The 15,924-nt window shown below is 56.5% G+C and overlaps 2 protein-coding genes across 7 annotated transcripts in view; both read right to left on the bottom strand.

The window, feature by feature from the left end:
* Positions 1-1,423, bottom strand: part of CFAP65 (cilia and flagella associated protein 65) — a 32,268-nt gene extending 30,845 nt beyond the window's left edge. For all 6 annotated transcript variants that reach the window (XR_004241274.1, XM_032114651.1, XM_032114655.1 and 3 more), the window contains exons 1-3: positions 1,336-1,423; positions 711-779; positions 252-406 (exon numbers count right to left, since the gene is read on the bottom strand). Coding sequence is in view for 5 of the 6 variants with exons in the window: in XM_032114651.1 (XP_031970542.1) it covers positions 252-406; positions 711-779; positions 1,336-1,398 (287 nt within the window). In the remaining variant the exon portion in view is untranslated. The remainder of the gene's footprint in view (positions 1-251; positions 407-710; positions 780-1,335) is intronic.
* Positions 1,424-4,400: 2,977 nt separating this feature from the next.
* On the bottom strand, positions 4,401-13,226 carry LOC116446692 (motor neuron and pancreas homeobox protein 1-like). The gene is made up of 3 exons (XM_032114901.1): positions 12,709-13,226; positions 5,450-5,610; positions 4,401-4,967 (listed from the first exon to the last, which is right to left on the bottom strand). The coding sequence occupies exons 1-3, from the start codon at positions 13,142-13,144 to the stop codon at positions 4,659-4,661; spliced, it is 906 nt and encodes a 301-aa protein (XP_031970792.1). The 5' UTR covers positions 13,145-13,226; the 3' UTR covers positions 4,401-4,658.
* Positions 13,227-15,924: the final 2,698 nt, after the last annotated feature.

The following is a 15,924-nucleotide window of genomic DNA, read 5'->3' as shown; positions in this document are numbered from 1 at the left end:
TATCAGCAAAACAGAATTTAAACAAGGCACTTCATTTAACAGACTTCTGCCAGGAACAAGGGCTGTGTTTCTGAATTAGCAGGTTTCTGTTCTGCAACATAAGGGTGCACACATTGTCTCCAGCACAGCACTAAAGGGGACAGAGGGAAGGTGAATCTGAGAAAAGGTGCTGAGGTGACTGATACAGCAGGAGGAGTGAAGATGCAGTGAGAGCGTGAGGAGTACAAAGGACAAACAAACTTCCCACGCACCTGTAGCTCAGCTTCTGGGCTTTCCCATGAACATTTTTCAAGGTCAGGTGTCTGATTATCTCTTTTCCAAGTTCCCAGCCATGCCAACTGAGTGTTTCAGGCACCTCAATGCCCCAGAATATGACTTTCTTCTTCTTTGCCTCTCTTGAAGACACCTTAGGGAGTAGCAGTTTGGGAAGAAGGGAGGAGAAATAACTCAAAACAGCCGTTTCTCGACGCTAAGGGTTTCTTGACTCTGGCAGATCAGAGGAGCCACCCCGCGGCAGAACTCCAGGAGTCTCCAAAAGCCCTGCTCCAGGGGTCCAGAGAGGACACCTCCTGGCCACAGCCCAAACAGCAGATACTAAGGGGTGTGATGAACGACGGACGCAAAGGCTAAAAGCTTTTTTGTTTCTCTCCTCTCCCTGCCTGCCAGACAATCCACCCCACGTCAGCAGCACTTTTTGCTCCTCCGCTCACCTTCCTGTCATAGCCACTCTTCCGAAAAGAGTCAGAGCTTTGGGGCTCGCCATGCGCCTGAGCAAGCATCTGAGAAACAAGAGGGAAAAGTCCTCACACGTGCTGCTCCTGCACCCCCTGCGCCTTTGCTGCCAAGAGCTGGGCACTCCCCGAGACCAAACGCCCCCTCCTCAGGCTCATGGTGGCGCTGAGCCCCCTCCCTGCAGGGGAGCAGCCCCCGTTGTGTCCCCATTTTGCAGCTGAGTCCAGCCCTCTCCACAGACCACGGCTGTCCCGATGACCTGTGGGTCGTGACTCGCAGCCCAGCCCCTGTGGAAGGGCTCTCCTTGGCGCTGGATAGCACAGCCCTGCCCTGCCCACTATCGGCCCACAGAGCCCAGTACAGCAAAGCTGTGCTCTGTAGCGTGGCCTGGCCCCGTCGAGCCCCGTATGGATGACTATGGCAGGACCCTGCTCCCTACAGAGAGCGCCTGCCCAGCTCCCTGGGGCACGGCCCACTCCGTTATAACCGTGCCTACCCCCGGAGCGGAGCAGAAGCCCGGGCCCCGGGTCACCATCGCCCCCGGGCCAGTCCGGCTCCCTTGAGCCCAGCCCGGCTCCCCAGAACACCGGGAGCCCGGGGCACCTCGGTGCCGTCCCGAGCCGGTCCCGGCCGCTCAGCGCCGTGCGGGCCGGCCCGCGTTGCCATGGAGACCGGACGCAGCGGCTCCCGGAGCGACGACGGTGGCCGCCTCGGGTCAATTCGCGCGGGCAGCGGCGGCCGCCAGAGGGCGGCGGAGGGACACGCAGGGCGGGGCAGGTGGCGCGGGACCGGGGCAGGGAGGGGGCGGGGGCCGGTGGGGGTCCGGGGAACGTGGAGGCGTCAGGGAAGCTGGTGAAGACTTCTCAGGGGTGCACGGGGGAGACAGAGATCCAGGGGAGATGGGAAGTTCAGGGGCAAGGAGATGGAGGAGGGCGAGTGTAAGAGGGAGGGATGCAGAGGTGCAGGAGAGGCTCGGGGTGAGGGGTGAGGATGAGTGCAAGGGCAGGCGACAGTGTAAAGCTGAGCCAGCAGAGGAGGGGCCGTGAAGTCCGTGGGTGCATGGAAAGGATGAACGAGGACAGTGTGGGGATTGCAGGGTGGCACGGGGGCGCAGGCTGCAGCAGGCTGGAGAGTGCTCTCAGGGATGGAGTGACACCTTAATGGGGCCAGGTCACCCTAAGCTCCTTGGAGCATTGGTGACACAAGTAACAAGTTGTTAGCATTGCCAAAAGTAGCTGTGGGGCCAAGACCAGCAAAGGCACAGAGGGTGGGGAGCCCTGGCTGCATGAGCCCATCAGGTATCGTTCGCATGGGGCATCACAACCACCATGGGACAGTCCTACACCTTCCCAGTGCCCTGGATGACCCTTAAGGAGGCAGAACCTTCATTTTTCCGGTGGGGAGGGACAGATAGTGCCTCCAGGGTGCACAGGCAGCACTGTGGTGGAAAGCAGCCACATCACACAGCACAGGGAGGATGCCAGGGCAGAGGCATGAAGGAGATGCAGCTTTAATGGCATTTGTCGATGTTTACAAATGAGTCATCCAGCTAAGCAGCCCAGCTGTAAATCAGCACCCTAACTCTTCCAGCATCAGTTGCACCCCCTCCTCTGTCTCCCCAGCTCTGGACAAGTGCCTGGCTCCTCCAGAAACAACCTCATAAATAACAACAACAAAACAAACCCTCCTGCAGGCATGGTGGGCCTGAGTGCACCAGGCGAGACATGAACGTCCCCCATCCATCACTTTAATGATTGTACTCTGGAAATTAAACCTGTCACGGCCCATCAAGGTGAATGTTTTAAGCCTGTGACATGCCTTCAGCTCCCCTCCTCCTTCCTGGCAATCTTGTTGCTTTCCTTCTTGCCTTTTCCTCTCTGCCTCTACCATTCCTGTCCCCCCATTTCAGCCCTCCTCCAATGTGCCCAGCTCCAGCGTGTGGTACTCCCTGTGGTCTCCTGCTGAACCAGGCTGCACATCAGGTGATATCTTAGGCCCTGATGCTCCTGCAGCCATGGACTGGCATGTGCCAGCATCTCTGTGCCCAGCCCTGTGTTCCTGCTGGGAGCTGGCACCACTGTCTGGAGCAATGGATCTCTCCCGCTCAGTCGTCCCCACACGGCAATGGCAGGGAATTAGGTACCATCCTTCCATGCTTCCCCGTCCCTTCCTCCTTTCCTTGTATTTTTTCCCCCCTACCCCACTTTTATTTCTCTCTTGTCCCATGTTACACCAACCACGGCAGGCTCCTGGCACCTGCTCCTACCCTGGCTCATATCTATCCCCTTGGAGCAAGGGCTGCAGCCTCCCCAGAAACAGAGGTCCCCACTAGGCAATTCCAGGGGTCTGGACACCTGCATGTCTTGAGATGGACTGTCTGGGGAGAGGGAACCTGCCAGTGAGGACGCCATGCACCCAGGGGAAAATTGCTGAGCTGCCAGCAGCCACTGCGGGTCACTGTCCCCCCACACAGGACCGTCATCCATCCATCGCATCCGTCCCTCCCCATGCTCCTCTCTCCCCTCACCTGCTTCCTCTGCCCACCCCTCTGTCTCAAAAGCATCGCATGTGTTCCCCTGCCCAGGGTGCTGCCCCCCAGACATTGACAGGCTTTTCCCAGCCTTGCGAAGTGTGACAGCCCCACACCAAAGCTTACCTGTCCCTTCCATCACTGATTGTCTGCCAGAGGTGACCCAGGATTCCAGAGGGACTGTTGCCCTTCAGCAATTCCCACCCCGACCACAAGTCCCGGGGCAGATAGCCCTCCCTGCCACTCTCAGGTAGAAACAAGGAGAGGAGAGGACAGCAGGATGCGGCACAGGAGGGACATCATGGTATGTTTGGGAATGGGTCACCCTGGCCCCGCCTGCTCCACTCCTGCAGCCCTACGTGCACTGGAGTGGTGAAGCAGGGCTGCCCCCTCGGGCTGGCCCTCTGCCTTCATAGCCATCTCAGCACCCCAAGGGGAGACCCAGTAAGTGCACAGAAGCATGGGAGGTCAATAGAGCCTTCCAGGACCCTCCAGCATCCTGTGAGGACAAGGGCAGCATGCTTACTTGTGGGGAATCAGTGCTTAACCCTAGTGCTTCTAGGGAAGTGGTAGAGGGTGTCAGTCATCATCCTGCTACCAAGGATTGATTTGAGCCCAGTCAGTGAGCAACATCCCAAGAGCATCATGAAACAAGCCCAGAAAGGAACTGAGAGAAGTTAAGCATGGGAAAAGGGGACTTCACCACAGCTTTGAGCGTTTACAGCCTGAGCACTTTTGTGCCTCCCTTCCCCCCACCCCCCCTTATTTGAGGCAATGCCACACCAATGCAACCAGGCTAACTGCAGCATGGAAAACAGCATCAGCTTTGCTTCACAGGACAGTTTTGCCCTGCAAAGCACAGACCCTACCAGGGATGCTACAGCTGCAGGAGGAGGCAAGGCAGGCTGGCATGCAACCTGGACATCCTTCCCAGCTCTTCATGCTAGCAAAGGGAAGGACAAGCTGGCACCACACCAGGATATGCTGCTCCAGGCACTGTCAGATCTGTAGGGAAGTGGCAGTGCAAGGAAGGGTCCTGGGTCTCTCTCTTCCAGCTGTGCCAGCAGGCTGCCAGCTGTCCAAGTTTGCTCTCCCCACCTTTTCCCCCAGGGATCTGGTAGGACAGCACAGTAGCAGGACAGGGGCAGGGCCTCCCATCCCCTAAGGAAAAGCACAGGCATCCAGATAACAGCTTTATAGGGGAGGGATCTAGGGACTCCTCCAGATACACACAGAGGAATAATTACAAGTTAAATAGGATCCAAACACACATAAGTTAAAGGGTGGCAGGTGCCCTGCAGCCCCCTGCTCCTTCCAGGCACAGTCTGTGTCTGCCAGCAAAGAGACCCCCCACAACACAGCCTGGCCCCTCTACCCAGCTGGCTCCATTCGCCTTTCACAACACAGAGCCAATCTTCCTCTCTGTGGCACCCATCTTGTCCTCCTCTTCTTCCTCGCCCCCCGAGCAAGACGAGTCCGGGCCATAGCTCAGCTCGGAGGTGCTGCAGTGCAGGAAGCCTGAGCCAGGGCTGTGTCCCATGAACTCGGGGCTTTCGGCAGCTTGTCCCTGGGGCTCGCCGGGCAGCAGCTTCTCACAGGTTTTGCTGAGCCCTCGTTGCTTCTCAGCCTCCGCCTGAGCCCCCTGCTCCTTGGCCTTGCGACTCCGCTTCCACTTCATGCGGCGGTTCTGGAACCAGATCTTCACCTGCCAAGGGAAAGCCCCCAGGGGAGAGGATGTACCCTGCCCCATCCTGTCCCCACTCACCCCCTCACCTTCCCTGCAGGGAGGGTTCCCCCAAAACCTCTTCACTGTGGGGCATCCCATGGTGCTACAGATATGTGCTAAGAGGCTGAGGTTGTCACAGGGAGAGGAATAATGGGGGCTGCTGCCTTCCCCCCATCCAGCCTCCAGCCAAGGACATGCACAGGGACATTTTCATTTTAACACCCCCCCCCCCCCAGCATGTTGAGGGATGGGAAGGCTCTGAAACCCAAGCTGGGGATGCCAGGTAAAAAGAGAAGCAGTAATTCTGGGGTGCCCTTCACAAGAGAAGAGCCTGCAGCCCACCAGGCAGGTTTCTGCCAGATAGGAGCAGTGGGGTTGATGGCATCAGCACTGCCCATGACCTTGACTTCCCCCATGGCAGCTCCATGGTGCTATGCTCCATCCCCCCAGGGCCAAGGTACCTGTGTCTCAGTGAGCATCAGCGACGTGGCCACCTCAAAACGCTTGGGTCTGGACAGATACTTGTTGAGCTTGAACTGGTTCTCTAGCTCCAGGAGCTGTTGGCTGGTGAATGCTGTGCGAGGCCGACGGCACTTCCCCATCAAGCCAGATTGCGGAGCAGCTGTAGAGCAGACAGTGGGTGGGGGTCAGGGGACAGCAGACCTGTAGAGGGACAACCCCTCAGCAAACCCAGGATGAGGAGGAAGGTGAATGTCTCCATCATCTCCCACCCCAATAATGGCTTTATTGCCTGATAGGAACCAGTGAGATATGTTATCAGGCCTCGGTGTACAACTGGGATCAGTGCTGTGACTGAAATTAATTCTCTTTTTTTATTGCTGGGCCGCACAGGTGGCAGCTCAACGGCCAGGGGCTGCGGCAGGGCTGTCCATGAGCTCCACTATCTCGCCTGCAGCCCTTGAAGGCAGAGCGGCACTGAATCAGCAGGCAGCAGGAACAAAGGGACCTTTGAGAGTCCAGCATGGGGTGGCTGCCGCACTCCGTTTGATCCTTGCTTATCTCCCCTCCACTGGCTTTATTGTCCCCCGGGGTTCAGCTTTTACTGCTTCTCCCAGCACCACAGCAGCAATCAAACCCAGGGGTTTGCAGCTGGGAATAAAGTGCTGGAGCAGCGGGAAGGGGTGTGGGGGAGAATGGGGGGTGGTGGCGGTGGGCATTAATGCAAAAGGTCCTTGGCACGTCCCTGCTGACACATCTTGGGCAGCAAGATGGAGCATTCTGGCCCCAAAGATGTGCCCTGCTTGGCAAGGGCCGCTCCAACTCACCCACTTTGCTGGGCATGGGACACCATTCATGCTATCCCCCCAGATTCCAGCTTTGATCCCAACCTGCCCATCTCCCGAGGTGTCCACTGAGCCCTTCACAAACACAGTGATGACGCATGAGGCAGGAATTTATGAAAGAGGCATTAACTGATCACAACAGAGGTTTGATCCCAAGTACCTGGATGCTGGGTGGATCAGAGAGATAGAACACAGGCTGGGCTAGGACTGTGCAAACTCCTCATGGGAGCAGGATAGACACAACCCCTTCTTGTGCCTGTAGCCCCTCAGTGCCAAGAGAGACAGCATGTGGGACCCATCTTACAGCCACCAGCCAGTTAAACGAGGGACTGACTGAACACACTGTGCCAATGGTTCTGACACACACGATGCATTATTTTGCATATGAAATATATTCAAGGCTAAAACCGAATGAGAGGTTCAAAAGATTTCCAGGACAAAGACAGATGAACGATGTCTCAGCTCTGCAGAGTTCCACAGCTATGTGGGCTCTGACTGGCTGTGGATGCTCTGGCTGTACAAATCCTCAGTTTCCCACAACACAAGACCAAACAGACCTGCAAAGGCTTCCTCTGGCTAAGGAACGGAGGTGTTACAGGAGCTAGCATCTGCAGGCATGCGGCAGACCAAGCTAACACCCTTTGCAGCTCCTCGGGGAGGGAAAGGCCAGAGATGCATCATAAAGAACTGGAGGGGAAATTCATTCACTCTGCTGGTGGGGGGCACAACACAAAGCAGCCCCAGGCAGTGTCCAGCAGCCCAAGGATTGTGGCTCCCAGTGAGCCTCCTCTGCTGAGACAGGGGGGTGGCTGGAGCATCTGGAGCCCCAGAGTCCCTCCCTGCAACGAGGCTGCACTGTGCAAGTTGGCTGTACCAGGTCAGGGAAGAGTCCCTCTGAGCAGTTCCTCTTTCTGAGCATGGTCTGTAGAGAATGTTTTGGGTAAAGAGAAGGGAAGAGGTTGTGCCCTCTCAGCATCCAGTAATCCGTGAGTTCTGTGTTTTCTGGATCTGGAGGGTCCAGGGGTGAAGAAATATCATATTCCCAGTCTGAACTCCCCACTCCAAAGCAGAGAGCCCAGGGTTCAGCTCCTAGGGCATTGCATCCTGGCTCCAGGGAGCACAGAAATCCTTCAGATCACCCTGAAAGGCTCCTCTGTACCTCCTCTAGCAAGGTCATATGTGACCAGACTAAAACCAGATGTGGGAAGAGCAGAGGCACAGAAGTGCCTCACAGAAGAATCTCGATCCTAAAAGCAGTGCAAGTTTGGTCTATTCCAGCTTCAGAGGAGCCTGGAAGGCAGCTTGCTTTAACACCCTCTCAAGGGACTCACTCTTCCCGAGGTAAGCTGATGAGGACTGCTTGGTCTAGCAGGGAAAAGAAGAACAGAAAGTTTGTCCAAAAGTCAAATAAATCCAAACAGGATATATCCCAAATAACTACCAATGCAGGGGACTGATTTCTGGAGCATGGTCCCACTGCCAGCCCCCATTTCTCCTTCTCAGTGTCCAATTCAGGTTCAGTGCAGTGTGTCCATTACAAACATCGTACAGAGCCTGACTTCCTTGGAAACCCACCCTGCCTCCTGCCCTAGTGCTGACAAAAAACCCCAATCCTCAAATCCCTCTGTGGTGCTGTCATACAGTTTGAGCCACCACCAGTCCAATGCCCAGGGTACAGAGGTGTGGCTGGCCACCTGAACTGTGACCTCCTCTGACCATACACCCTTCAGCAGCTATTATGATCCATCACCACTGCTCCCCACTGCGACTTGTTCAAGATTTGGCCTCCACACCAGGTGGGGTAAGCCCAAGCCAATACAGCTGACCTTCAGCCACTCACGGCAGCAGCTTTTCATGGACCTGAATGACCAACATCTTTGGCATCAGCGCTGCTGTTACCTTTCCTAAAGGGCTCTAGCTCCTTTGTGTGGAGAGAGTATGAGGGAAAAGGGTCTGCAGTTTCTCACTGGGGAAAGAGAAAAGGGAGGAAGTAGATGTTGAGACTGAGGGAATGAAGTAGGTTCCAGTTTCCCATGGAAAGAGGAAATTATGCCTTGTGGCTGCTGGTAGCTCCAGCCTGTCCTGCCAGTGTGCCTTGTGGAGTCCTGTCCCTCCCTGTCCTGTGGCAGGCTGCCACATGGATAAAGAATCCTCCCAAGGGGTGCACAGCAAGCATCCCCCCAGGGCTTACCTCCTCCAGTAAGCATCAACTGAGCTATGAACCTATCCCTATCACAATCAGCATCTCATAGAAAGAATTACCCTTTGGGAAGGCTCTCCATCTTATCCAGCTCCTACCAGAAGACCACTGAGTGCCTCAGCATCACACCTTTGCTTGCCAAAGGATTTATTATCTGCTCAGCCACCTCCTCCAGCACTCCATCCAGGATCAGAGCTTGTCTCAACATCCCTTCAGCCTGGCAGGGCTTGGACCCCCTGATGGGTGCCTGGCATCTGGCTGCAGTATCAGTAAATAAATTGGTTGGCCTGGGGCCAGGAATGCCCTCAGAGTCTGTGGCCAGGAGCTCTGCAAGGCAGCTGCCTTCTGGATAATTAGATAAAGCTTATAAAGAATTGTTGGTTTATTTGATACAGTTCCGTTTACTTGATAACAAGGGTAATCCTAGGTTGATATTAACTCACTTGTTTTTAATTTGGTTTGTTTAACTATAGGTCACTTAACTTTGTGGTCTGGCAGATAAAGGAGAGGAAATTAACACCCTGACTGCTTTAGGAGGTGTTTCTCCAGATGTCAGATCTGGAAGGGAGAGAGGTGGTCTCAGCATCAGGGTCATCACCAGAGGCTTTTTCTGACCTGCCAGCAGCCCTGGCCATTATCTGTGGGGCAGCATGTGTAAGGGCACCTTCTACCTCTGCTAGCCCCTTGCTTGCTCCACCATTAAACCTCGATTGCTGCTTGCCAGCTGTTTCCCAGGCCATATTTCTGGCTGACATCAGATCACTGTACACCTGGTGAGCTTTGGAAGGCACTGCTTTTTGAATAAGTTTTATAAGACTTATCCTGCCTGCTCTCCTAGCCCAGCACAGCCCATCAGCAAGCTCTCTGTCATCATGGGTAGGATCTGATCTGGGCTCCAGGCCATGAAGTTAGCAAGTGGGTGATGCAAAGAAGTGGTATGGAAGGAAAGCCATCTAAGCACCGGATCCCTCAGAGAGGATGGTTTGCTCTTCCTGAGAGTCTACAGCTGTATGTCACTGCTCCCCACTCCTACAGCTTTCAGCTGCAGTGGGTCTCTGCACTTGGCTCCCACCACCTCACTGCATTTCCACACTGACAAACAGGGCAAATAAATCACAGCTCCCAGAAAAACTAATAGTCATGGCACTCTAGTGCCAAATGCTCTCCCTGGGTGATTCAGGAGGTGCTCAAAGCCCCAGGATAGGGACCCTGGCTGTGGATAGCGGAACCTGGGCAGGCAGCATCCCTGCTGTCTGCAGCAAGGGCACGCCTGCTCCTGCACCCAGGCCTTCCACAACCCTCTGACTCCGCATTGCAGCAGAGGCAGCCAGGCACTTCATGCGACTCTGCACAGGCAGCTAGCGAGGGAGGCACGGCACCCGCCTGCCCCGCAGCAGGGGCACTGCTCTGAGCAAGCCCAGCACCCAAGCCCAGGCCAGGTTCCTAAAGGTACATCTCCCTGGCATCCTACCTCCCCACACACAGGTGGTAACAGGGAGAATGTGTGCAATGCATACCCACAGAGCCTGCAGTTCATGGGCTGTCCTGCTGCTTCCCCACCCTGACTGTCCCCAGGAGATGAAACCGGACCACACCTGCAAAACAGCTCTACACATGCACCCAAAGAAGGAATTTATTCCAGAATTTAGTCCTGGAACTCCCTATAAATAAATCTCAAGGGTGGTCTCCCCATGGAATGATCTCCCTATGGAATGATCCATAATATGTCCTAGGAGGCTTTCAGGTTCATCAGGTTACAGCCATCTGTCCACTGCTCCTGGAAGAGCTAAACATGACTGGCACCAGCAGCATTGACACTTGTACTCAGTCACTCTGGACACTTCAGCCAGGCAGGTCCATCCATCTGTCTGTCTAGGCTGGGTGGTGGGACAGGGACTCCCACAAACTACAGGCAGCCCAGGAGCCCTGTGCCAACAATGGGAGGCTCCTGCCCAGCCCCCCACCCTCCTCAGAGAGATGAGGAAGGATTGTGGAGGCAGCACATCCTAAGCAGGTGCGCTTTCCTGCCCCTGCCTACACACACCACTGTCCCTGTCCCTACACCATGGCTAGCACCGTGGGGCAATATGAGCCCAGACACAGCCATGACATGCAGCTGGGGCCAGTCCTGGTTAACTACAAGGAGAAGGCACGCTACAAAGGAACCTGATTTCAGAGCCTCACTGAGCCCGCAAGAGCAAGGGCTGAAGACACACTTGTGAACCCTAAGGTTACCAATGGACAGAAATAAGGATCTGGAGATGGATGAGGTTCTGTCCTGGACAGCAGAAGAATTGCTGAAGTATTTGACAGGACACTGGACAGAAAGAATCCCCACTGCAAAGGGCTCCCTAGAGCTGGGAACAAACACGTTGTAGTAAGGATATGGATTGAGGCAGCGGTCACCCTGATTAAAAAATTTACAGCTTTGGCAGCTTTTGCTGCATCCTTGTTACACCTCCACATGTCTACCATGCTTTGGGCTCTCCAGAACCCAGGTAAGTAATACTTGGGTCAGAAACTGCTTTTCCTCCCTCTGAGCTTCCATAGGAGCCCTGTTCAGTGTTTTCCACAAGACCCATTGACATTCTGGTCCAGTGCATTCTGCAGAGCTCCCTCACAAGTTGTTCTCAGGCCCATAATTTGGGATTTGTTTCCTTTTTATGAGGTTTTGGATAAAACCAGCTATGGAGAAGATCCTGCTTTTGAGAGGAATGGGGCTGATGTACAAATACCTCTACATTATCCCAGCCAGAAGCTCCGCTCAGGGCCACAGGATCAGATGCAGTGGAGCATTCCCACTCCAGTGAAACACAACCCTGTATGAAGCTATCAGGATGCTGAGATACACCAACACACTGAGACCCTTCAAGGATAACATGGCCTCTGCAGAGGAGCAGGAAGATGTTTCATCCCCTAACTAATAAAGAATCCTTTTTTCTTGTCTTAGTGACACATTTGAGGAGTGCACATGGCACTGGAGGCTTATTCTGAACCTCGAGATTCACAGACGGACCTTTCCTAAAGTCTACGGAAAGCCAGGTAAAGGGAGACAGCATGGGGAAAAAACCAGCCTGTTTCCCTTTAACCTGACCAGGAATAGTTTGAGGTAGGAGTAATAAATTGAATTTTTCAAGTTAATTATCTATATTTTTTGCACTATTATTTATCCAGCCTTTTTTTACTATTATTATTTTCGAAATGGGCTCCCAGCTTTTTAAGGCACTATGCTCAGCTAACAAATCTGGATTTTCTGACGGGGCTTTATTAATCAGTCACTCTTAGTTTAATGCCCATCTTTGCACTGACCAGCACAGGGCAGGGTCCAGGTCACACTGCCGGGGGTGCCAGTCCCCAGCGGGACAAGTCCCTGAAGTCAATTCTTGTTCCATCTGTGCCCTGCAGGACCCTTCACAGCCGTGGCCCAGCACAGCAGTGCGGGATCCGGTGCCTGCCCGTAGCCCTGGTGGTGCCCACTAGGAGGGAGTGGGGCAGGGCTGGAGCCGAGCACGCTGTCAGGCCGCCCGGTTCCCGCAGCTGCCGCCAGCAATGAACCCACCGGGCCCTCACCCCCACGAGCCGAGCGCGACGCTGGGCAGGACCCGGAGTCCCGGCCCGTCCCTGCACGGGGCTCGATCCGGCCGCGCATCCAGCAGGACGCGGGCGGGTTCGTTCCCAGCCGCACCGGGAGGGGTTCATTCGTTTCCCGGTGCAGGTTTTTGCCACCGTCTCTTTATTTTCGTTTCATTCCCGCCCCGCAGGAGCCCAACGAGTCCGCGGCGCCGTGCGGGGCCAGCAGCCTGGGCCGGCGCGGTTCGGCTCTGCCGGCAGCGGCACAGGCAGTGCTTCTCGGGGCTGTTCCGGAACACCGGGCCGGCGTAAGGCGAGACTTTGCCCTTCGGATCGGTTCCCCAGGGCCTCGCAGCCTTCGGAGGTCTCCGGAGGGCGAGTCAGGCCCTCCCAGCAGTGGGACACCCCCAGCCCCCAACCCTGCCGGGCTGGGAAACAGGTCTGGGTACAGGACGAGCCACGCATCGGGGTCAGTCCGGAGGGCTCAGTGTCCCTGCGGGCTCCCGACCCGAACCACCGGAGGGCCCCGAAGGGGCGGGTTCGGGAAACCTCAGTCACCCTGCTGTGCCGGCGGACGCTCCCGGGGGTTGCGAGGGCCCAGAGCCGTGTTCCGCCTGGCGGGAGAGTCTGTCCCCGGGTCACTCACCGTTGAAGTCGGAGAGCCTCGGCACCAGCATCCCGGCTCGGATCCAGTGCTCCAGCGGGAAGGAGCCGGCCACGGCCGCCTTCAGGTGCTCTGCGCCGGGCGGCGGCAGGTGCGGGATGCCGCTGTAGGCGAACGCGGGGTGCTGGCCCCCCAGGCTTGGGAGCGGGTACACGGCGGGCGGGTAGAGGGCCGGCAGGGCGCCGAGCCCGGGGCCAGAGAGATGCAGCAAGCCGGGCTTGGGGACGAAGCCGGCCGGGGCGAGGGGCGCGGCGGCCGGGGGCGCCCGCGGCGAGGGGGTGTCGGAGCGCCCGGCGGGGCCGGGGCTCGCCGCGGGGCTCCCGGGGCTCAGCCCCGGCGGGGAGGCGCTCCGCGCCGGCCCTTCAGCCAGGAGCGCTTCAATGCGGAAGTTTTGGGACTTCTCCATGGGCTTGTGCATGGCCCTGCCCCGTGCAGAGCCGTCGAGCCCCCCGGCGCCCCACCGCTCCCCTGCCAGGGCACAGCCCGGCCGGCCAGCCCCGGGCCAGCCCCGGCACCGGCGGGCATTCACCCGCGGGGCCGCGCCGCGCTCAGCGGGGCTGCCCTCGAGGGCAGCCCTCCTCTCCGCTCCGCCTCCCGGGCACTCGCTCGCCCGACGGCACGGGGTGGGTTTTAACCCCCCCTCCACCTGCCCCAGCTCCCCATTGGCTCCGCGCCGGCCCCCCGCCCCGCCGCCCTCCCCACCGGCCGCCCTCCTCCGGCTTCCTCAGCCCCCGGACACAGCAGTGGCACACGCCAAGGGCTGACCCGGGCTGCTCTGCCCCTTCCCCAGCCCATCCACACCCAGAGGTCCCCCCAGCCTGCAGGACCCACTGCCCAGGGCGCTGAGCCCATCATCCTGATCCAGAGCCCCATGGCAGGGAAGGTCTATGGTTGCAGTGACTGGAGGAGATCTGGAGAGACTAGACAGACTTCAGCAGATGTAGTCAAAGCCCTGCTGGGCTCCAGTGCTGCCCTGGCACCGTGGAGCCCCTAGGCACTTGGAGGGCAGAGTGCTTAGCTGGGAGGGCAGGAGAGGCACTCACTCACCAGCAGGCTCCTCTGCATCCTGTGCACCAGGGATCACCACCACTGCCCACCTGTGCTGTTTCCCATTGCATCACTGTGATCCAGGGAGATCAGTGGACCTGAGCTGGACACACACAAGACCACCACACTCCATCACCCATGTCTGTCCAAGATGCCAACACAGCAGGTGCATACAGGCAGATTGTACTTATTTGCCTGATCTTACCTTTCCTAAACAATACACAGCTTGGAGAATGACACCTGGGAAGGATAGAGTGGAAAGCCTTGGCTATTCTGGGAACGGTGGGTAAGCAGGAGCAGAGCTGGTCCAGATCCCCTGGCACTGGCCTTCAGGGAGAGGTGAAGTGCATGTGAGTGCTTTAGGGATCTCTGCCATTAAGGGTCTGCACCTATGTGTCTCTGGGTCCCACTTTTTTGTGTCCTTCTGACACAGTCAGACAAGCCTCTGCTTTTTAGTGCCCTGTGGTGGGTCCTGCTCTTTGGATGGGAAGTAAGGCAGCTGTTCTTGCCCTGCCTAAATGTAATAATGGCTGAAGGAAGTTCCTGTCCCTGTCTTTCTTCTCCCTTCTGCATTTCCAGCACTGCTCTATTCACTGAGCAAGAGATGGTCCACCCCACTGTATCCTGTGCGCCACTGAGGCTGCAAGCAGATGCCCAGAGAGGAGAAACACTGAGGAAGGCCCCATATGCCCCTGCCTTCTATGCTTTCTCTGCTCAGTAACTCTAGGGACTTCTCTTACCATCACCAGTAGAGTCTGGTATGGAGCCTGCTGATCTCCCTGCACACCCATCCCTGCTGAACAGAGCTGCAAAGGTCTCGTGTGTGCAAAAATTTCCTTCTTCCGCTGCCTGAGCCCAGCACCAAACAGCTTCACCAGGTGGCCTGAAATCCTTCTGTGGGAAGAGACACACAATAGCCCTTTTCCAGATGCCTCCCTGGGAGACAGAGGGGCAGGAATTAGCCCCATGGAAAGCTCAGAGCTGGATTTGCTCAGAAGGGGATTTGGGGTGGATGTCACCCCACAGTAATACACCTGACTTGGCCAGAAGGTACTGAGGGTGGAGCAGTGTTCCTTTCCACCTCAGCTCAGCTGTGCCTGCTGCTCCAACCTCTCTACCATCAGGGAAGCCGTAGGGCTCCTCTCCTCTCCCCCCAGTCCATCCCCCTCTGCTTTCCCAGGACACAAGCCAATGTCCCCACAAGCAAAAGGACACCAAGCACTCTCTCCCCCCATGTAAATTGCCAGCACAGCCAAGCAGCAGGCACAGATGGGACAAGACCTGGGGAAGAATGGAGCAGACAGACTCCCAAACACAGGGAGAAACTACAAGAAATATCCAGGGAGCAGAGAGCACAGTGAAGGTAGGACAACTCTTCTGCTGCAGACCAATAGCCTACAGGGCAAGGGGGGAGCACCACATCCTTATCTGAGCACTCAGGACTGACTTCAAGGATTGCAGTGGTTTGTTAGCTCTGTACAGGGAATGTGCCTTGAGACCTGGAGCAGAGACTGGAGAACAACAGAGAAATCACTGCCTCAGTCACCACCATGGAGTAACAGACAGCCCAGGAAAGCCCAGGTAACTCCTGGCGAGCCCTGACACTGTTTGTGACTGTACCCAGTGTAGCCCAGGCAGTGGGAGCAGGGCTTGAATGAGAGATCTGGGTCAGCAGTGAGTCACAGCCTTACCGTCCTCATGGAAGTCCCCTGCACTACCCAAGGAGGTTTTCCAAAGACAAGCAACTCCCCCAAGGATCAGCAGCCCATGCTAGTGCCTAATTCACTGATGCCGGTGTGATGCAAGTACAACCAGCCAAGCTGGAGCCTTTGAATTGCACAAGCAAGAAAACATCGCTGACAGAGCCATAAAATCTGTGTGGAAATATCCAAATACAGAAATCTAGGAAAATCATGGAGGGATGATGAGTGGAGACACTTGGACCAGACCCTGAGACACTGCAAGAGGTGCAGCTGGCACACAGCCCATGCCATGCAAGGCAGAGAGATGGAGTCCAGGGTTGTGTGCAGAAGAGCTGGGCTGGGTGGTGGACAGCAGAAGGGGCAGGACGCAAGGCAGTGATAGATGCCAGGGTGCTGATGAGTTCACAGTCTTCAGGGTCGTTAATCAGATCAGAGCTGGATTAAGGTG

This window comes from Corvus moneduloides, chromosome 7 (assembly GCF_009650955.1).
Source record: "Corvus moneduloides isolate bCorMon1 chromosome 7, bCorMon1.pri, whole genome shotgun sequence".
Taxonomy (NCBI): Eukaryota; Metazoa; Chordata; class Aves; order Passeriformes; family Corvidae; genus Corvus; species Corvus moneduloides.
The sequence above is the reverse complement of the archived record's forward strand: the minus strand, read 5'-3'. Positions and strand labels throughout refer to the sequence as shown.

Coding starts and splice junctions, on each gene's coding strand:
- LOC116446692 (XM_032114901.1), bottom strand. CDS start 13,144: ATGCACAAGCCCATGGAGAAGTCCCAAAACTTCCGCATTGAAGCGCTC. Junction 5,611..12,708: donor GAGGCTCTCCGACTTCAACG/GTGAGTGACCCG, acceptor TCTGCTCTACAG/CTGCTCCGCAATCTGGCTTG. Junction 4,968..5,449: donor TGATGCTCACTGAGACACAG/GTACCTTGGCCC, acceptor TTCCCTTGGCAG/GTGAAGATCTGGTTCCAGAA.